Source organism: Rhinatrema bivittatum, chromosome 13 (genome assembly GCF_901001135.1).
Source record: "Rhinatrema bivittatum chromosome 13, aRhiBiv1.1, whole genome shotgun sequence".
Classification (NCBI taxonomy): Eukaryota; Metazoa; Chordata; class Amphibia; order Gymnophiona; family Rhinatrematidae; genus Rhinatrema; species Rhinatrema bivittatum.
Window position 1 is genome coordinate 58,824,704 of NC_042627.1, and position 22,158 is coordinate 58,846,861.

Sequence of the window (22,158 nt, forward strand, 5' to 3'; positions counted from 1 at the left end):
AGAAATTACATTTGGCATTCAAGCAAAAAATATATAAATTTTCTTATAAAAGTAACATAAAAATGTATAGTCAACCCAACAATGGCAGAAGAGACTACATACCACAAGCTCACTTTGTGTAAATAGCTCTTGCTGTAAGCAAACAGATGTGCATTTTTGTGGTTCTTCTACAATACATCTTATACTAAGAAAAAGTATGTGCGCAATCCATAGTTATCAGTATATGTGCAAACTGATGTACCACCTTCCTCGAGCCAAGGTTCAGCCCAAACTGGGCTGCAGAATGAAATAATGCATATTTTAACACAAATACGTGATTTTTTATTTTTATTTTTTGCAGCCTGTGGGTGCTAGTTTTTAAAGCATTCAGATCCAATTTAAATTTGCCATCTATATTATTCTTTTACAAGTGAAGCCAGTACAAAGTGGATTACATAAACATCAATTTATCCAACACTAATCCTATACAAGACAGCTACAGATCAACTGTCCAATTCAAGTTACAATAAACGCAGATAACAATAACTCCATAATAAAAATATTCACATATAAAACAGCTACAAGTCAGCTGCCTAATACAGACTACAATAAAAACATACCAACAGGAAAATCCCAGACTTACTTTGCCCTCCCCCGTTTCTGCTCACCAGTCCTCCCCCTATGGATACCAAAATTTGAAATCCAGACCTGTTTATATGTCTAGCCCAAGGACAATGGTGTTTCCCTGTTCAAGTTAAGCCCCTTAATGGTGCAGAGGCTCATGGACTGACAATTATTCCAGTGCCCCCAGGCCCTCTAACTGCTTTAAATTTAAGAGGCTGACTCCCATGGGACATGGCGCTGCTGCTAAAGGTAAAGGCCTGAGCCAAGAGGGAGGGGGGCACAGGTCCCTGAGGCTATGCTACTTTTCAAAAGGGAAGCTTATCCCCAATATCGCCCTTTGAAAATTAACAGGTGTGATAAAAGCATCTGAGATCCATATTCAAAAGGATTTCTCCAGCTACCGTATTTTACGCTCCATAAGACGCACTTCCCCCACCCCCCAAAAGTGGAGGGAAAATGCCTGTGCGTCTTGTGGAGCGAATATTAAAAAAAAAAAATAAAATAACTACAACCCCTCCCCCTCCTGACCACCCCAAGACTTGCCAAATGTCCCTGGTGGTCCAGCGGGGGTCCTGAAGTGATTTCCTGCTCTTGGGCCGTCGGCTGCCAGTAATCAAAATGGCGCCGATGGCCCTTTGCCCTTACAATGACACAGGGGTTATCGGTGCCATTTTGATTACTGGCGTGGGCTGTCCATTGCTCCTACCATGTGACAGGGGCCGACCAATGGCACCGGTAGCCCCTGTGACATAGTAAGGGCAAAGGGCCGCCGGCGCCATTTTGATTACTGGCAGCCGACGGCCCAAGAGCAGGAGATCGTTCCCGGACCCCCGCTGGACCACCAGGGACTTTTGGCAAGTATTGGGGGGTTCAGGGGGGTGGGGGGTTGTAGTTAATTAATTTTAAAGGGTTGGGGTGGGGATTTTTTTTTTCCAGACAAAGAGAACGGTAAAAGTTTTCTGATCCGGGGAGTGGACCGAAATGGCCCTCCCCAGACCCGAAAACGAAATGGGGACAAAACAAAATTGTATGCACACCCCAAATTTGTTCCATAAGACGCACAGGCGCCCGGGAACAGAGCCGGTTTAGCACACCTCATTTTTTAATTTTTTTTTTTATTTCCCCCCTTCTGAAGCCTAGGTGTGTATTATGGGTCAGGTGCGTCGTATGGAGCAAAAAATACGGTATCTTCCTAAGAAGGAAAATAAGTTTAAAAAATGAAGTGATGCTTGGTAGTAATAGAGAGTTTAAATAATTTTTAACAATGCAAATGTTAGTGAAGCATCTTATGCTGCCTTTTTCACCTTTTTATGTCTATGATTTATGCCTTTCAATTTTTTGAATTATGCTATGAATTCTCTTATGGTTTGAATACATGAGACTCCAAATTTTTGCATATGTTGGAGAAGATCAAGAAAGAACACAACTGGCTCTGATTTATAAAAGATTCTTCAGAAAGGAAAAATACTGTAAGAAATGCTGTATAAATGAAGCCCATAGTACTCAATTTCCAAGAAAGTTTTGCTAAAGACATAACATGGGAGAAATCTTGTTAAAAATAGAACTCAGGCTAATTTAAGGATCACATTTCGATGATAACTTTAAAATTCCTTGCTTAGGTGGGATTTTTGCTATCCGTGTAACTTAAACATACGTTCACGGTTTAATTAATCGTGAATGCAGTGTTATAGAGCAGTCAGATTATGCCATTCTTGTCTCATTGTTCCAGCTTTTCTGATAGAAATGGAGTACTTTAAAACAGTGAGGTCCAAATTCAAAGAATTTGTCTGGCTAAGTTCAGGAGTCAATGGGACAAATACCAGGTTTTTAACATCCAGCCGGTTTCATTGCTCCCAGTTTATCTGGCTAAATAGTTATAAAGCTAAAACCTAGCCAGATAAGTTGAGCAGGCTGGGGGGGGGGTCCAGGGAAGAGCAAAGTTACCCGGGCACATGTACCCAGATACCCTAGAATATTCAAAATATAACTATTTTAAGTGGCTAAAAAATAAACAGGGAGGAGTCAAGATGGCAGTGCAGCTGAACATGCTGCAGTCAGGGTGAACCCAGAAAGCTGGCCTGAATATTAATATCAACTCTCTGCTCAATAATGGTCAAGCGGAAAGGCAAAACCTGAACTTTCCCCTTAAGTTTGGTGGGGGTCATCTTGACAAGCTCAGGCAACATGATGGATTTATGCCGGCAGCATCAAGAGGCTTGACTCCAGGAGCAGGGTGGGGGTGATAAAGGGCCTGGCCCAAATGTTTATGAAGTCTCCCTTAGCCCAGAGCAACATGAGCTATCCCGTTGTCAAGGAGAACTGTTTACCATTGGATCAGAGAGAGCTTCTGTGGAGGCAGAAGGTGCAGCTACGATGATTTCCATAGGAGGGTCTGATTCAGTGGAGAACTCCATCCTCGGGGAAGTGAATCATTTGTTGAGTGAAGTAGAGATTGGAACTGTGTGTCATCTGCACCCTTCAGGTTCTTCCTATCTGTGCGTGATGGGATGAGCCCTGGGCTGTAAGAACCTGGGGGGGAGAGAGGGGTGGTTGTTTGGATTCATTATGGGGTGCCATTTCTTCACTGGAACTATCCCTGTCATCTAGGATAGTCAAAGTTTTTTTTTATCAGGTTTTTCTGTTATAGTCCAAGCTAATTCCCACAGAAATCCTTGCAAAAACATGAGGAGAAACTGGGTCAGATGGAACATCAGATGCCTGAACTGCAATCTGGGAAGGAATCTTTAATGTAGGAAAAGGATATGGTACATTATAATTTGGGAATTTTGGAAAATCAGAATCATCTTTTAAATCTGCAGTTTTTAAACTTTCCTAAGACTGCATTGCTTGCACCATTGGAAATGCTTAAGTGATATTTTCGTGATGTTTTGCAGGTTCCCAATGAAGCAATGCCACCTATAATTCAGGCATTTTATATCCCAGAAAGGGTTGTTTTGTTACCGAATAGAAATATCCAGGAAGTATCAATTGATAACCTGGATCTGATGAGCTTCTTGGAGAATGCTCAAGAGCCAGTGATGGACAAGGCTGAGCTTCTGGTTACTTATTCCCTAAACACCTTTTAAGGAATTACTTATAATACAGTGGAGAGGACGTTCACTGAAGAATTGAATACATTTATAACTAAGACCATCAAGAAATGTTGCTGCACTTGTGGTGTTTATACTAATATTGCTGAGTGCAGCGTGTGCTCTAGTATTCCCTAAAGCCAGCTCGTAACTGGATTTTTAGACTTTACTTTAAATTTAGAAGTGTTCTGTTCTTGCTACCTAAAGTATTGATATTTTCTGTTTTTTATATTTCTAAGGCTGTGTGTTTAAGGCAGGAGACTTTTTCTTGCTAAGTGACGAGAAGTGATCGCCTTAGGAGTGAGTTTGTTTCCTTCAGTTTCCTGGTAAGTATTGTTTTAGATTTCAGGACACAAATTTTGCTTTTTATGACCCAGTTCATATAAATAATTTTCTTAAAGCCAGAGTATGTCCGGATGGAATGGTGGTTAAGATCTCCTGATTAATTTATGTCACTAAAACAGCCCACGAGTAGTTTTTCTTTCTTTAATTGGAAATGTTTTCTAGCATTTTTCATTTCCTGACTCCTTTCCCCATATAAGGACTAATACAAACTCAGATTCATAGATGCATTCTGCTTCTCCATGTGAAGTTCGTTTTGCTTCAAATACATTGGTATCTTTAGTGCTTAAATAGTATTGAAAATATGCTTACTTTTACCTGTACATTAAAGGTGATCATTTTATAAAGACTTTTTAAATTGCATCAGTTTTTATTGAATGGCAGCATTTTAAATTAAGTTCCAGTGGTTCTGTTTTAATGAAACAGGTGTACTGTTTGTTTAGCACAACATGTCTTTAAATTCACCTGGTGAAAAAGAAGTGGAAGAAGTTCATCAGGAGATACAAAGCAATCTGAAAAACCCACAGCTGCAAATTGCATCCACAGAAAATGGGCTGCATAATAACCTGAAATTGGCATCTCAAGAAGTACTGGAAAGAGCCCAACAGATTGGGAGATCGAGGTGCCCAAAATGCAGCAGTTCTAGAATGTTCTATTGTTACTCATGTTATGTTCTGGTTGAAACGGTTCCTGTGAAAAAGATTCCAGCTGTGAAGGTTAGTGAAAAGAAGATAAATGTATACTTTATGCTTTACATTTTGTAATGATTTAGACAGCCTGAGCCAATCAAAGAGCTTGTTTTTGCCTGTACTTTTAAAGCAGTGGTTCCCAACCTTTTTTGTGTCATGGCACACCATGACCCTCCCTATCCCCCATCCCTCTGGCATCATCACCTTCCATTTTCTCTTTCCCCCCCCCTTCCCTCTCCCCTCATCTCCCACCCCTTGCATCATCACCATCTTTTCCCCCTCTTCCCTCTCCCTTCACGCCACTGCAATCCTTATCTTCTCTCCACCATCATCACCTTCCTTTCCCACCCTCCCTGGTATTATCACCTCCTCCTGTCCCTCCCCCCTATCCCCCAGCATCTGCCACCTTCTCTTCCTTTTTCTCTCCCCTCACCCCCTGGTATCACCTTCACTTTTCCCCCTCTCTCTCCCCCTGCACCATCACCATCTCCTTCCCCCTCCCTGATCTCTCCCTCCACCCCCTGACATCATCTCCATCACCTTCTCTCTCCTACCCTTTCATTCCACCACCCCCTTCCATCTCCTTCCCTTTCCTACCTTCTCCTCGCCTCTCCTTAGCATCAGCATTTTCTCTTTCGTTCTCTTTCTCCACCCCCAACCTCTAGCTTCCTAGCAAATTTGGCTTCCCCTTTCAGCAGCACTTACCTGGTGATTGCTTCTTTCTCCTCTGCCTGTTTCCCTGTATAACGGGAACTGCATGGGGCAAGCAGGACTTGTAAGACTACAGGGCCCAGTGCAGTTTCAATTCTAGAAGAGAGCCAGCAGAGGGGAAAGCAGCCACAGATAAGTGCTACTCTCTGACTCCCCCTGCTGGCAGAGGATATCCTGCAGGCCAAGTTGCAACTTATCTCATTGTTTTGCTGTCAACTTCCTCATTGTACAGCAGCAAAGAATGAAAAGTTGAAGCACAAGGGGTCATTATATGAAACTGAAGAGAGAGCAGCTTTAAAAGGAATATGAGAAAATACTTTTTCATTGAGAGGATATTATACACCTGGATCAGAATTCCAGCAGAGGATATAAGAAGCAAAAGACTGGCCCAATTCAAACTTGTGAAGTACAAACAGAAAGGGACTTGAATGTGGGAGGGAGCTGAAGACTACACATTGAATAAGACCTGTAACAACACAGTGTACAGGTACAAATGGGCAGACTGGGTGGACCTAGTAGTCCTTTTCTGCCAACACCTTTTTATGTTTCCATATGCAAAATTAAATTAGTTTGACCCAGCCTGTAGAACCTAGCAAAGCCTAAACGTTCAGCCAAATAACAGCTAGGGTTTAATGTCTTCCAGTTTATATTAAGGTCTAGGTAGCAGAAAGAACAGAAAGTTAAAATTTAAAGTAAATCATCACTAAAATTAAACAAATACAAATAAAAAGTGTTATAAGCATTTCAATACAAAAGATATATTTTTGTAACATTATTTCGTATTCTACCAACCAGAGTGATATTCTTTTCATACAGGTTGCATAATTGTTGATTTGAGAGAGAGTGGAGTATTTCAAAGTAATATGGGGAAATTAGTCTTCATGTGGGAATTCTTAAGAATGATCCCAGTAAATGTATTTGAGCTGCGTTTAATAATGAACGTTTGCATCTTAACATCATTGCATTATTTATTTGAACTGAGTGTTTTCCTGGCTTTATACAAGTATTTTGTTTCGGAGTGAAGGAGTAGCCTAGTGGTTTGAGCAGTGGGCTACAATCCAGGGAAGTCAGAGTTCAAATCCCATTGCTACTCTTTGTGAACTTGGCAAGTCATTTCACGCTCCATTGCCTCAGGTACAAACTTAAACAGTACTCAGTACCTGAGTGTAATCTGTTTTGAAATGTCTGAAAGGTGGAATATAAATCTGATGATAATAAAATGTACTTTAAAAAATAAAAATATTTTTTGTTTTCAGTATGAAATTGGTTAAGGTTCTTGCTTGTAGTCTGCAAGGTTCTACAATTCTTATAAGTAGGATATTGCAAAATTAATTTATTACTCAGTATATTTACTAGATGGGAATAAGGATGCTCTTTCCTGATTGAACACTTCTTCTTTATTCATAATCCAGGACTGTAAACTACACTAAAAACCAGATGCTAGCTTTTATGAGAAGTTTTGTAAAGCTGGAAGCTGTGACTTCCAAATTTCTGTTCATATAATTCAAACTGTGCATAAGCAGATATGCCATAAACATGGTGTCATTGCTTAAAAGACATGGAGATTTTTATATTTTGGTATGTGTCTCTTCCTGTGCAGCTTCCCTTGAAGATTGATATCATCAAACACCCTAATGAAACTGATGGCAAAAGCACTGCAGTGCATGCTAAGCTTTTAGCACCCGAGGATGTCACCATTTACACATACCCTTGCATTCCAGAGTACGAAGACAAAAGACATGAAGTAAGCGGACTCTATGTCCTGACTGTGTTTGGTTGCATCATGACATTCATGTCGCGACTGTTAGATTTATTGTGACGAAAAAAAGAGTGAAAACTGTCCCACAGCAAATCCCATCAAAAATAGAGAGACTGTACAAACTCAGATATGATTAGGCAAGACATATGTGAGAATGATAAATAAGGTGTCGGCAAACTTCTCAGTGTAACACTCACCAAAGGTCATCCAGTCCACTCAGTCATCCACCTTATACCAAAAACTGTCATTTCCCTGTACGTACCCGGAGCAGTCCAGACTCCTGGGTTTTGCCCCCCCAAGCAGATGGAGACAGAAGTTTACAAACCAAAACTCCACCTTATCTAGGCTGGTGCCACCTACAGTCTGGCAGTATTCTTCTGCCTCCTAGCAGGTGGAGGGGGTGCAAAACCTACAGTCTGTGCAGAGGCCTAGTTGATTCGGTGTTAGATAGTGTTTAAAAAAAAAAAAAAAAGGATAGGCTAGGATACAGACCGCAGTGGCTTGCCTGCAGGTCTGATCTCACGCCTCCCAGGGGGTTGCGAGGTCCTGAGGGGACCATCCTCCCTGGTTTAAGAGGCCGCTGAAGTGTGGGGAATTCCCATTTGCTAGCGTACCATCTTCACTGGGGGGTGACTCACTCCCCCCAGTTGGCTCAAGACCCGAGGTGATCGGTAGCTATTTAAAAAAAAAATAACGCGTTTTGAATATAGGTTGTAGTTTTCTTCTTCCTTCTTCCTTCCTGCGGGGGGGGGGGGGGGGGGGCTGAGCGCTGATTTTCGCCATCACGGGGGGGGGTGCTTTTATTTTTCTCTTGTAGTACTCGCCGTTGTTAGGGCATGCCTCGCTGGGCGGCCTGCCGGGCCGCGCAGGCGCAACTGTCTCAGGATAGTCTGTGTTCTTCCTGCCTCTCGGGCAGTGAAGGTGAGTCTTCGGCCCCAGACAGAACTCGGGGCAGGACGCGATTGCGCGCCGGGGCTACTGGGGGCAAGCGCCGCTGGGAATGGCCCGTTCCCAAAGAGCTCGGGAGTGACCGCCATTTTGTCCCCTTGGGGGGACCGCGGTGGCCGCACCTCCGGCAACTCGGGGGGAGGACGACCTCCCACCGTGCTTAACGCCCCAGCGCAGGGTCCCTGAGGGGGACAGACCTGTGAGGCCATGCTGCCCAGACAATTTGCGGATCCCTGAGGGGGATAATGAGGATGTGTCATCAGACTCTTCCTTTGGGTCTAAATTTGTGCTGTTAATGCACAAGGCATTCAAGGCCCGTAGGATAGCCAGGAAGAGACCTCAGGATGCCTGCGCTCCAGATCTTCTGATAGGGCTTGGGAAGCGATATAGGTCCGCCCCGGCTCTGGATGTCAGGGACAGTTCCCGGCCTATCCGATCGCGGACCGCCCGGGGGGATCCGGACTCCACCACGGATACCGATGAGCCGGAGGAGCACCAGGGGGACCAGGACCTAACGTCCCAACCACCGAGGGGGGTTGATGGGGACGGAGACCAGTTGTCCACTAGTCCTAGACAGATGGGGATGTCCCGAAAGTGGTTCGTCTATTTCGAAGGGACGAACTGGGACCCCTTATTCAGGAAATTCTGGGTGAATTAGGGATTCAGGTGCTACAGGAAGAGTCCCGGCTTGGAGCGACGGACCCAGTAGTATTGGGTCTTCGGTGTCCATCTTCTGCCTTCCCATTGCATTTTTCCGCTTCGGATTTACTTTTTAAGGAATGGGATACTCCTGATTTGGGGCTCAAGGTAGCTAAAGCGATGGATAAGCTCTTCCCCCTGCCTGAGGAGGCATTGGAGCTTTTGAGGATTCCTAAGATAGATTTGGCAGTGGCGGCGGTCACAAAGAAGGCCACCATCCCGGTGACCGGGGGTACAGCGCTTAAGGATTTGCAGGACCGTAAGCTGGAGATACAATTCAAAAGGATCTTCGAGATTTCGGCACTAGGGATTTGTGCAGCGATTTGCAGTAATTTCTCCTTCGCTTGGGTCTTCGGTGGGCACAACAGTTATTAGCCAAAGAATCGCTTTCCTCCGAGGAGGCACGTCAGGCGGGGCGCTTAGAAGCAGTGATTGCTTATGGTGCGGACGTCTTTTATGATCTGCTTCGCACCTCGGCCAGATCTATGGTTTCAGTGGTTTCAGTGCGGCGTTGGTTGTGGCTCCGCCATTGGTCTGCGGACGTGTTATCTAAAGCCCGGTTGGGTTCGTTGCCATTTAAGGGCAAGCTGTTGTTTGGCAAGGAATTGGAGGATCTGATTGAGTCCTTGGGTAGAACAAGGTGCATCGGATGCCAGAGGATAGACCTAGATCAAGGGGAGCTCCATCCTCCCGCTTTCGGGGAGGTCGGCAGCCTCTGACTTCCCGGGGATCGGTTTCCTCGTTTCGGCACAGTGCCAACAGACAGCAGACGTATTCTCAAACCTTTCGCGGGCGGCGTTTCGGTCGGCTGGGGGCCTGTCAGAATGTGGGGGGGGGCAAGCCTGCACAATGATGTGCGGCCGGTTCATTCCTCAGTACCAAGGATCGGGGGCAGATTGTGCCGGTTTAAGAGGAGTGGATCAGAATCACATCGGCTCAGTGGGTTCTAGATGTGATAAGACACGGTTACGTGTTAGATTTTATATGCCGGCCGCACCAGTGTTTTCTGGTATCACCTTGCGGGTTTTCAGACAAGCGCCGGGCGGTACGAGCAACACTGGGCCGTCTTCGAGAACTCGGTGCGATTGTCCCAGTGCCACCCCACGAACTAGACAGGGGCCGTTATTCCATTTACTTCGTAGTACCAAAAAAGGAAAGGAACCTTTTGTCCTATTTTCGATCTGAAGAGGGTCATAAGAACATAAGAAAATGCCATACTGGGTCAGACCAAGGGTCCATCAAGCCCAGCATCCTGTTTCCAACAGTGGCCAATCCAGGCCACAAGAACCTGGCAAGTACCCAAAAACTAAGTCTATTCCATGTTACCATTGCTAATGGCAGTGGCTATTCTCTAAGTGAACTTAATAGCAGGTAATGGACTTCTCCTCCAAGAACTTATCCAATCCTTTTTTAAACACAGCTATACCAACTGCACTAACCACATCCTCTGGCAACAAATTCCAGAGTTTAATTGTGCGTTGAGTAAAAAAGAACTTTCTCCGATTAGTTTTAAATGTGCCCCATGCTAACTTCATGGAGTGCCCCCTAGTCTTTCTATTATCTGAAAGAGTAAATAACTGTATGTACCGGATCTGCTATAATCAGGGGCCCGTTTGTTTCGACCAGGTCGATCGCTTTTGTCTAGCAGCATGACTTTTGAGAGGCAAAGGCTGAAATCCAAAGGATATTCGGATGCGGTGGTAACCACTCTTCTACGGTCCCGCAAAGCGTCTACGTCGTTATCTTATGTGCGGGTCTGGAAGGTATTTGAGTCATGGTCCCTTAATCGGGAGGTGGTTCCTACTCAGGCGTCCGTTTCAGATATCTTGCATTTTCTTCAGGATGGTTTGGTTAAGGGCCTCTTGTGTAGTTCATTACGGGTCCAAGTAGCGGCAGTGGGTTCCTTGCACGGTCGGATTCAGGATGCGCCTTTGGCGGCTCATCCAGAAGTGGTGCGGTTCCTTAAGGGGCAAAGCATTTACATCCGCCATTTCGGCAGCCTTGTCCATCCTGGAATCTGAATGTGGTGCTTAAGGCGTTGTGCGGCGCTCCCTTTGAGCCTCTTCGTAAGGTCACCTTGAAAGATTTAACTTTGAAGGTGGTGTTTTTAGTGGCTATCGCCTCGGCAAGGCGGATTTCCGAGCTTCAAGCCCTGTCTTGTCGAGAGCCCTTTTTGCAGATATCGGAGTCGGGAGTGTCACTGCACACGGTACCTTTCTTTCTACCCAAGGTGGTTTCTTCTTTTCATGTAAATAAGACGGTAGAACTTCCATTGTTTTTGGATTTGGACAGCTTGGATCCATTGTCTAAGGAGCTACGCAAATTGGATGTGCGACGAACGCTGTTGCGCTATTTGGTAGTGACCAACGCATTCCCGGTTTCAGACCACCTCTTTGTCCTTTGGAGTGGACCTAGAAGAGGCAATGCTGCTTCTAAGTCTACCATTGCTCGTTGGTTGAAGGAGACCATAAGTTCGACGTATCTAGTGCAGGGAAGGTCTCTGCCGGTGGGTCTCTGCGCTCATTCTACACTCTCTCAGGCCGCATCTTGGGCAGAATGCCAACAAATTTCTACAGAAGAGATTTGTAGGGCGGCTACATGGAAGTCTTTGCATACCTTTGCTAGACATTATTGTCTGGATGTTAAGGCTCCAGGAAACGCTGGATTTGGGGAAGGAGTGCTCAGATTGGGCCTCTCTGGATCCCATCCCAAGTAAGGTAAGCTCTTGTACATCCCAGGAGTCTGGACTGATCTGGGTACGTATAGGGAAAAGAAAATTGGTTCTTACCTGATAATTTTTGTTCCTGTAGTACCACGGATCAGTCCAGAGTCCCGCCCATTGATTCTGATGGGCAAGGGGAGAATCCGTACTGTGCGTTTCCGTTTTCATTCACATCTCTATTCAGTATTTTCCGTTATCGATGGCATTGGTTCTGTTCCCATTTGGGGGTTTATTGAGCCGGTGGAGGTGTTAGTTTTTTCTGAATATAGTTAGTTGGAAGTTTTTGGGTGACCTGTTCTGCTTTGACATTAAGTAATACTGCCAGACTGTAGGTGGCACCAGCCTAGATAAGGCGGAGTTTTGGTTTGTAAACTTCTGTCTCCATCTGCTGGGGGGGCAAAACCCAGGAGTCTGGACTGATCCGTGGTACTACAGGAACGAAAATTATCAGGTAAGAACCAATTTTCTTTTTGTGTACAATAAAAACCCTGACAGCCCAGTGTTTTGTGGTACTCTGCAACAGGGGGATATATTTTGCAAAAATTGACTTATGTGAAATGACATGTTCCTTCTTGGACTGAAGTGATTGAACATGTTTAGGTAAGAACATAAGAAGTGAAAGTGCAATGCCGAGTCAGACTAATACTCCATCAAGCCCAGCATCCTTTCTCTGATAGTGGCCAGCCTGGGTCACATGGAAGTACCTGGCAGATTCAAATAGAAAAGTCCTTTCCATACTGCCCTCTCCACAAGTAAAGAGTAGAGATACCCAAGTCTGGCTAATTATGCTACAGCTTAATTGTGCATTGACAGAAAATCTGCTGCCAGTTAGTTTCATGGGGTGTTCTCTAGTCCTGGGACTATTTGAAAGAATAAAAACAGCTCCCTATTAACTTGTTCCACACTATACAGATTTGTAAATCTCTATCATATCACTTGTGCCTCCAAGTTGAAGAACCGTAACCTGTTTTGCCTTTCTTAATTGGGAAGAGTGTAGTGGTCAGAAGTTTGATGGGTGGCTTTTGATTTAGTGGTGATTGTTATGATTGTGTTATCTTATGTATTGTATGTATCATTCTATGTATTCATTTTAAATTCAATTATGTATGTATTTTTATGTTCACCTTTTTGATTTACCTCAAGAAGGGTGGTCTAACCAATAATAAATTGAAATTGAATTCATAATTCCACTCCTTTATTCATTTTTATTGCCCTTTTCTATGCTTTTTCCAATTCTGTGTTTTTGATTTGTTTTGTTTTGTTTTTTGAGATGGGATGACCAGAACTGCATATAATACTCAAGTTACGATTATACCATAGATAAATACAGAGGCACTATGATATTCACAGTTTTATTCTCCATTCCTTTCTCAGTAAAAAAAAAATAATAAATTTCAGTATATTCACAGTGACTCCAAAGTCCTTCACTGAAGTGTTAGCATCTGATATGGAACCCAGCATATAGTTAGGTTTATTTTTTCCTATGTCCATCACTTTGCAATTGTCCACTTTAAAGTTTATCTGCCATTTAGATGCCCAGTTCCCCAATCTCACGAGGGCCTCCTACAGTTCCTTACAATCAGCTTGTGTTTTAACTACTTTGAATAATTTAGTGTTATCTGCATATCTGATCACCTCACTCATTGCTTTCTTTTCCAGATCGTTAATGAATGTTATTCAACTCTGATCCCAGATCAGATGCTTGTCACTCCACAATTCCCATCTCTCCAGTGGGAAAACTAACCATTTGGTCCTTTACTCTCTTAACCAGTTATCATACCAGAATAGGATAATAACTCCTTATCCCATAACATTTTAACTTTCCGAGGAGACTCAGAGGGAATGTCCTAGGCCTTATGAAAATCTAGGTACACTATATCAGTCAGCTTCCCCTTATCCATTTACACCTTCAAAAAAATTCTAATAGATTGGTAAGACATGACCTCCTTTGGTAAATCCATCTCTGCTCTTCCCCATTCAGCCCTGTATATTCATATTTATTTATTTATTTATTTTTAATTTTTATAGACCGAAGTTCTTGTAGGAACTACAAATCAATCCGGTTTACATACAACTTTTAAATGCCCAAAAAGAGTAGTGGGCTTTACATAGAACAGTTGAACAATAAAACAGGTAACAATAGAACTAACAATAAATTATGGAACAAATAGAATAGACAACCAATTAAACATAGTAATGTAGTAATAAATATTATATAGAAAAAAAAAAAAATATAAAAGAGATAGAGTAAATGGAGTGTGAGTAAAGTATAAATACAAAGATGAAAGAGCTCAAAATTTAAGGTACAGTTGAAAAAAATTGTAATAGGAAAAAACAATGAGATAACCCATGATTTGGGTTAAAAGACTTGATTAGGTAGCATTAGATATCTGGGAAGGCTTGACGGAAAAGCCATGTTTTTAGCTTTTTTTTGAACTCCTGATGACTTGGTTCTAGTCTTAGATCTGGGGGGAGCGCATTCCATTGGTGGGGGCCTCCTGAACATATGTCCCAGTAATTCTGTTCTTAACAATAGCTTCTACCATTTTGCCTAACATTGATATTAGTCTCGCAGGCCTCTAGTTTCCTGATCATTCTTTGAGCCCTTTTAAAAACTGGTGATACATGGATTAACTTCCAGTCCTCAAGTGCAGTGGCAGATTTTAATGATAGGTTACACATTACCAATAACAGATCTGAAATTTCATATCTGAGTTGTTTTTCAAATTCTGGGATATAAATACCATTAGGTTCCAGTGATTTGCTGCTATTTAGCTTCTCGGTTTAGTACATCTGTGTTTCACAGTTCCTCTGAATCATCACCTAGTTTGGGTGTCTCCCCTCCACATTAAAAACTGAAGCAAAGATTTCATTCATTTTTTTTTATATATGGCCTTGTTCTCCCTGAGTGCCCCTTTTATCCCATGGTTTTCTAATGAGCCATCTTAGTCCCTTACTATTTCTTTGTTTGTGATATACTTTGAAAAAGGTTTATTTTTGCCTCTGTGGCAAGCTTCTTTTCAAATTGTTTCTTGAGCTGCCTTATTACCGTAATATTTTACATTTACCTAGCTAGTGTTTTTATGCTTTTCTTGTTTCCCTCGTTTGGACCCAGTTTCCATTTTGTAAAATATGCATTTTGATTTCATTCTCTTTCACATCACCATTTAGCCATGCTGAAAATGTTTTGGCCATCCAACCTTTTTTTTTAATGTGTGGAACACATTTTATCTGGACTTCCAAGATTGTTTAAAAATGCTGTCTTCATGTCTCATGTAAACTTTTAACTCCATCCTGCCATTGGACTGCAAACTGCATCTTTTTTTATTTTTTAGTTATTTAAGGGCATGGGAAATGCATTTCTTAAGTTAAATAGGTCTAGTTTTCATTTTATTCTTAACTTAAATACCACTTTTATCCTAGAAAAGAAGATCCAGGGTAATTTACATTATAAAAATACAACACATCATAAAAAGTATAATACATCAAAATAGCATAATAAAAATACAAAAATAAATTAAGTCCCTAATACAGACAAGCTCTTTCTCTACGTTCACTAAGGAAAAATGTAGACCACATTGCACATCTAAAAAATAAGACTTCCTCCCAATCAGTACAATAAATCTCAACATCAAAAAAATACAATTCCTTCCCAACCCACAAATGCAATTATGCGTAACATAATAAAATAATTACTGAAACAGTTTAAATCTTTACACTTCAACCATTTCAAACAACCCAACCGAATCTATATAAAAACCCGAGTGGCTTCATACCAGTAGCAATCCCTCTATGGCAAGAAAGGGGCATTAGGAACTCAGTTCTACTGTAAAGAGAAACTGTAATGGAATCAGAGGGAGAGAAAGGTAAAAGACAAAAATGCAAAAGTCATGGGATTAGCTGTGAATAATCTGTTGTCTCTTCAGCACCAACTAAACTCTACCAGAAACCATTTCAAATTCAGGTCTGGTGAATTCACAACTTGGTGTGGCACTGACACCTTAGCCATTTACTGCAAATGTTAAGACTGGCACACAGCTGTACATTAGGAAGTGTCTCAAGGCAGGCTCCACAGTGCCATTCTGGGGAGAGTATCCATAGAATGGCTGTCCCAGAATTGAAAGAGCTAGAAGAATGGATACTAGGAGTAGTTAGAGCCAGGACTATGCAGTTAGGTGGGGGCCTGCAGAACTGAGGTGAGCCAACCAGACAGCTGGAAGAAATTGCAGCACCCAAGCAAGGACAGAAAAACAGACATTCAATAGCTTCCAATGTCTTATCCTTTTCCTGATTTCGCTATGAATACATAAGAACATAAGAAATTGCCATGCCGGGTCTGACCAAGGGTCCATCAAGCTCAGCATCCTGTTACCAACAGAGGCCAAACCAGGCCACAAGAACCTGGCAAGTACCCAAACACCAAGAAGATCCCATGCTACTGATGCCAGTAATAGCAGAGGCCATTCCCTAAGTCAACTTAACAGCAGTTAATGGACTTCTCCTCCAAGAATTTATCCAAACCTTTTTTGAACCCAGCTACACAAACTGCACTAACCACATCCTCTGGCAACAAATTCCAGAGCTTAATTGTGATTTGAGTGAAAAATAATTTTCTCCGATTAGTCTTAAATGTGCTACTTGCTAACTTCATGGAGTGCTCCTAGTTCTTCTATTATCTTAAAGTGTAAATAACCGATTCACATCTACTCGTTCAAGACCTCTCATGATTTTAAAGACCTCTATCATATCCCCCCTCAGCTGTCTCTTCTCCAAGCTGAATAGCCCTAATCTCATCAGCCTTTCCTCATAGGGGAGTTGTTCCATCCCCTTTATCATTTTGATCGCCCTTCTCTACTGCAACTATATATTTTTTTGAGATGCGGCGACCAGAATTGTACACAGTATTCAAGGTGCGATCTCACCATGGAGTGATACAGAGGTGTTATGACATTTTCTGCTTTATTAACCATTCCCTTCCTAATAATTCCTAACATTCTATTTGCTTTTTTGACTGCTGCAGCACACTGAGCTGACGATTTTAAAGTATTATCCACTATGATGCCTAGATCTTTTTCCTGGGCAGTAACTCCTAATATGGAACCTAACATCGTGTAACTACAGCAAGGGTTATTTTTCCCTATATGCAACACCTTGCACTTGTCCACATTAAATTTCATCTGCCATTTGGATGCGCAATCTTCCAGTCTCTTAAGATCCTCCTGCAATGTATCACAATCTGCTTGTGATTTAATTACTCTGAATAATTTTGTATCATCTGCAAATTTGATAACCTCACTCATATTCCTTTCCAAATCATTTATAAATATATTGAAAAGCATCGGTCCAAGTACAGATCCCTGAGGCACTCCACTGTTTACCCTTTTCTACTGAGAAAATTCACCATTTAATCCTGCTCTCTGTTTCCTGTCTTTTAACCAGTTTGTAATCCACGAAAGGACATCGCCTCCTATCCCATGACTTTTTAGTTTTCTTAGAAGCCTCTCATGAGGGACTTTGTCAGACACCTTCTGAGAATTCAAATACACTACATCTACCGGTTCACCTTTATCCACACGTTTATTAACCCCTTCAAAAAAATGAAGCAGATTTGTTAGGCAAGACTTGGGTAAACCCATGTTGACTATGTTCCATTAAACTATGTCTTTCTATATGCTCTACGATTTTGATCTTTAGAATAGTTTACACTATTTTTCCTGGCACTGAAGTCAGACTCACTGGTCTATAGTTTCCCGGATCGCCCTTGGGGCCCTTTTAACATATTGGGGTTACATTGGCCACCCTCCAGTCTTCAGGTACAATGGATGATTTTAATGATAGGTTACAAATTTTAACTAATAGATCAGAAATTTCATTTTTTAGTTCCTTCAGAACCCTAGGATGCATACCATCTGGTCCAGGTGATTTGCTACTTTTTAGTTTGTCAATCTGGCCTACTACATCTTCCAGGTTCACAGTGATTTGGTTCAGTTCGTCTGACTCATCACCCTTGAAAACCATCTCCGGAACTGGTATCTCCCCAACAATCTCATTAGTAAACACGGAAGCAAAGAATTCATTTAATCTTTCTGCAATGGCCTTATTGTTGTGAACCTGCCTGAGAGGAGCATGGGCAGGTCCCCTACCTTCGCAGCCAGTCGGGCCACTAATGCCATTTCCAGCTACTCTCTTCCCGCGGCAGTCCGCTGCTGACGTCCTCCATGGTCCGGAGGCCGCAGCGTCTCCTGCCCTGCAGGGCTGAGCCCCGCCGGGAACCTCTCCTCGCGGCCGATGCTGCTCCTGCTCCCCGATGCTTCCTCTGGGGTCCTCGGACAGCAGGGAGTCGTCCTTGCCGATGCCGGGGTCCTTGCCAGGCAGGGAGGCCGTCCCTGCCAGTGCCTGATGCTGTCCTCGTCTATCTCCCGGCAGGGAAGCAGTCCCTGCCGGTGCCTGCAGTGTTCCTGCTCTTCCTGCTTCAGTCTTCGCAGCATGGAGCCGCTCCTGCAGCCTGCCTTTTGTCCATCTTCATGGCAGGGCTGCTCCCGCTGCCTTGTTCTTCAGGCCTTCCATGTGACTGTGAGGACGCCACCAACGATCCTGCCCTTCCTGGATTTCCTAAGGCGCAGGCGCGCGCCTCTCTTCTCCTTTTCAAGGGCCAGCCAGGTGTGGCCCCCTGCTAGCTCCTCCCTGGGCGTTGTCCACTTCAGCCCTACAAAAGGGCCCAGCGTTCATTCCAGCTTTACCTTTGCAAGATGTTAGATGCTCCTGGATGTTCCTGTCCGCTCCAGGAGTTTTCTCTGTTCCAGCTCTTCTTCAAGGTCCTGTGTTCTTTGTTTTTTGTTGGAGCTCCACGTCTCGTCCTGACATCCATGATCCGTTCCTGATGACCTTGATCCACTCCAGATTTCCGTCCTCCGCTCCTGATGTCTGTTCCAGTCCAGATGTCTGTCTCCTGTTCCTGATGTCTGTGATCCATGTCAGTTTTCTGCTCCTGATGTCCGAGATCCAGTCCAGATGTCAGTCTCCTGTTCCTGATGTTCGTGTTCCAGTCCAGTTGTCCTGAACCCCTGGTTCCTCGTTGCCACCCTTCCTGGAGTGCCATGTTGTGGTCCGCAAACAGCCCCACGGGTGGGCTGTGTAGGGCGCCTCGTGGTGCAATGCCTTCCTCACTTCTGCAGCACAATTCTCTGGGAGTCTTCCGCTTGTATCCTTGTCCCTGGTCTACAGAGTTCTTTGTGCTTGCTCCGTCCATGCCAAAGACTCTGCTAGTACCTGTGCCGTTCCAGCGTGGTCCGCAACCAGCCACTGGCGGCTGTGTAGGGCACGCCCCAGTGCAGCCCTCTACAGCTTCCGAGACATGTTCCTTTCATTACTCCACATCTCGATTAGAGGCTACTTTGAGTCCAGCGTGCTCCGCAGACCAGTCACTGCGGATGGGCTGTGTAGGGCGTGCTGCGTCGCAGTCTCAACCCAGTACTTTGCTTGACTCTCCTGAATACCTTGAACCTTGCCTGAGTCTTCTGAATACCTTGAACCTTGCTAGACTCTTCTGATTACCTTGAAACTTCTTCCAAGTACCTCGTTCCTGAGTCGTCTTATGTGCATCCAAGTACCTCATTCCTGAGTCTTCGTTTGAATCTCCATGTTCCGGTCTTCGCTGCCCTGGTCTCCATCCGGCCTGCCGCTTCTTGCCATTACCCAGTGGCAGGTCTGAAAGGGCTTGAAACGGTCGGAGGACTGTTCATAAGACTACCATTGCGTTGCTGGTCTTCCCGAAGTGTGCAGGTCCGGAGGAGGGTCAGTATCTTCAGTCATCTGTCTTCAGTCCAGCCTCGCTCCTGTCCAGCCCATGCTTGGGCATGCCTTGCCTGCCGCGGCACCTCTTCGGAGTTCCTCTGGGGTCGAGCCGTGGTCCAAGAACACACATTCCCCTGGTAAGCGGAACTGCTCTCCTAGCGCTTCCTAACACTTATCTTCCCTAAGAGCCCCTTTAACCCCTCCGTCATCTAACGGTCCAACCGACTCCCTCACAGGTTTCTTGCTTCAGATATATTTTTTAAAGTTTTTATTATGGGTTTTTGCCTCTACGACCAACTTCATTTCAAATTTCTCTTTGCCTGTCTTATCAGTGTTTTACACTTACCTTGACAATGCTTATGTTTTATCCTATTTTCTTCAGATGGATCCTTCTTCCAGTTTTTGAAGGATGTTTTTTTATTTGGCTAAAATAGCCTCTTTCATCTCACCTTTTAACCATGACGGTAATCGTTTTGCCTTCCTTCCACCTTTCTTAATGGGTGGAATACATATGGACTGTGCCTCTAGGATTGTATTTTTAAGCAATGTCCATGCCTTTGAACACTTTTAACCTTTTGCAGCTGCACCCTTCAGGTTTTTTCTGTTTTTTCCTCATTTTATCAAAGTTTCCCTTTTGAAAATTTAATGTTAGAGTTGCAGATTTACTTATTTCTAACATATATATTTTTTTATAGGTGGGGAAGAGAAGGTGAAGGGATTAAAAAAAAAATTGCATTCACCTTTCCTTGTATTCTGGAAAGTGACCGCCAGGAAATGTCTTTGTTTCCTACTTTCCCTTCTTTGCCCCTTCCACTTAGCAATGAAACCACAAAAAGCCCCTCTCCAGTCTACCTCATCCCTGGGATCTGCTTGCCAGTGACCTACTCAGAATTTTGGTCAGGTTTAATTTTGACTGATGATATGCAAATTCCGCCCCCCCCCCCCCCCCAAGCCTCCAAATTGGGGCAACAGTTTGTATATGAATTTGAGAATTTTTCTACCCACCCCCAAATACCACTGAACAATCAAGCAAACAGCTTTACTACAACTATTTTTTCAAAGTTAGCAATTCCCAGCTTTTAACGACAGCAAAGTCCTGCTCACAAATCAGCTGCTGCTATCAGCAACTCCCTTAAGTCCCAGAATGAAAACTGTTTAGGGAAGCACAGGATAGTTCATTTTTGATCTGATAGGATGGTGATTGTCTGTTACTATCATATGATCACTTCTGAAAGGATCCCCATGAGCTTTCCATTCCAGTGCGTGCTTTCGGAAGTTCACAGTACTTTTGTAAAATGAAAAATGTTAAGATTGAATAAGAGTATAAGCACGGAATTTATGCTATGTCTTTTTCTTCTGATTTATCTTATTGTGGTTTTTTCTATCTAGATAGTGCTTGTATTTCCAGGTCCTGGTTCAGTTTCAGTTGAAGATTGCCTCCTTTATCTTCCAAAATGTGCCCAGACAGACACCCTTACAGTGGAGCCATTTCCCAAACGCACAAAGTGTACTTTGCAAGAAGATAGAAACCAACATGAAACTAAATTGACCAATGCACTTGAAAATGCGGAGCAGATTGAAAAGAAGACTCTACTGAGGAAAGTAGTCTTTATTGACAGTACCTGGAATCAAACGAACAAAATAATCTCTGACGAGCGACTTCAAGGTAAAAACGAATGGGAATATGGGTTTCAGCAAAGTAATCATGAGTATTAAATGTTCTGATTCCTCTTCTTCATGCTTTTTAACTAGGCCTTGTATTTAAGAAAATGTAGAGGGCGGATGTCCATGTTTTTTCCAAACATAGGATCAAGTGCTTGGTATACATGTCTGTAAAGTATGCTAATAAGCGCATAAATGATTTTCTCTTTTTTTTTTTTTTTTTTTTTACCGTTCTTTCAGGGTTGGTACAAGTTGAATTGAAAAAACGGAAGACTTGTTTTTGGCGGCATCAGAAGGGAAAACCAGACACTTACCTTTCTACAATCGAAGCCGTTTACTACTTTCTAGTAGACTACCACACTCTCGTATTAAAAGAGACTTACAAAGGAGAGTATGACAATCTGCTCTTTTTCTTTTCATTCATGTACAAGCTGATAAAAACTGCCCAGCATTCTGCTGGTAAAATATAAAGCAAGTTTGTTCATTCATTATTAAGTCAAGCAGTTTGGCTTTGTCTTACGAAAATGACAAAAGTGAGGGTATTCAGCTGTGGTGTTAATCTACAAAACAATTTTGGTTTGTTCTTAAGAAATCTAAATGTCTCCTGGGAATCTTACGGTGACACTGTACAGTTAGTGAACAGCTTAATGAAAATGTACAGATTACAGTTTCTGTGGATTGTAGAAGTTTGTTGTTTGACAAAATGGAATCTTCTTCCTCAAAACATAATAAAATTTAGCTTAGCTGTGCTATAAACAGTGACATTAGTGAACTGTTTGCATTTTTTTATCTGCTTTTACATGGTTGGCTAATTCAGTTCTCAAAATACAGAAAAAAAAGATAGTGAACAAAGCTAATTTTCTGAATTGGTTATGACTGGTAAGCCCTTTATTTAAGTAAAGCTGAAGAAACATTGTAACTATTTATATTGTTTTCATAGTTTAAATACTACACAGTTATAAAATCCTTCAATATCTTGCAAATCATTTTTATGTTAACTTCTGGGATAAGTTAAAAACATGAAACAGCCAAGCCACAGTTTAGGCAGAGAAGATTATTTTTCTAATGCTTGCACCCTGCATGCTGGCTGCACGTTCACTGAGCAATGTGTAGTTCTCCATGCCAGTTTTCAAGTGTCCA

At 43.0% G+C, this 22,158-nt stretch overlaps 2 protein-coding genes across 3 annotated transcripts in view; one reads left to right on the forward strand and one right to left on the reverse strand.

Annotated features, from left to right (window-relative positions):
• Window positions 1-1,199, reverse strand: part of FAM227B (family with sequence similarity 227 member B) — a 338,878-nt gene extending 337,679 nt beyond the window's left edge. Inside the window, exon 1 of the mRNA XM_029574531.1 lies at window positions 1,147-1,199. The gene's annotated coding sequence lies outside the window, so the exon portion shown is untranslated. The remainder of the gene's footprint in view (window positions 1-1,146) is intronic.
• Window positions 1,200-1,411: 212 nt separating this feature from the next.
• Window positions 1,412-21,790, forward strand: DTWD1 (DTW domain containing 1). 2 transcript variants are annotated; one of them, XM_029575710.1, is made up of 6 exons: window positions 1,412-1,457; window positions 3,932-4,018; window positions 4,478-4,750; window positions 7,035-7,178; window positions 20,746-21,022; window positions 21,259-21,790. In XM_029575710.1, exons 3-6 carry the CDS (start codon window positions 4,484-4,486, stop codon window positions 21,486-21,488), a joined length of 918 nt encoding a protein of 305 aa, XP_029431570.1. In that variant the 5' UTR covers window positions 1,412-1,457; window positions 3,932-4,018; window positions 4,478-4,483; the 3' UTR covers window positions 21,489-21,790. The 2 variants fall into 2 exon arrangements, with proteins under 2 accessions (XP_029431570.1, XP_029431571.1); XM_029575711.1 differs by having other exon boundaries at window positions 1,413-1,457; window positions 4,461-4,750.
• The last annotated feature ends 368 nt before the right edge of the window (window positions 21,791-22,158 follow it).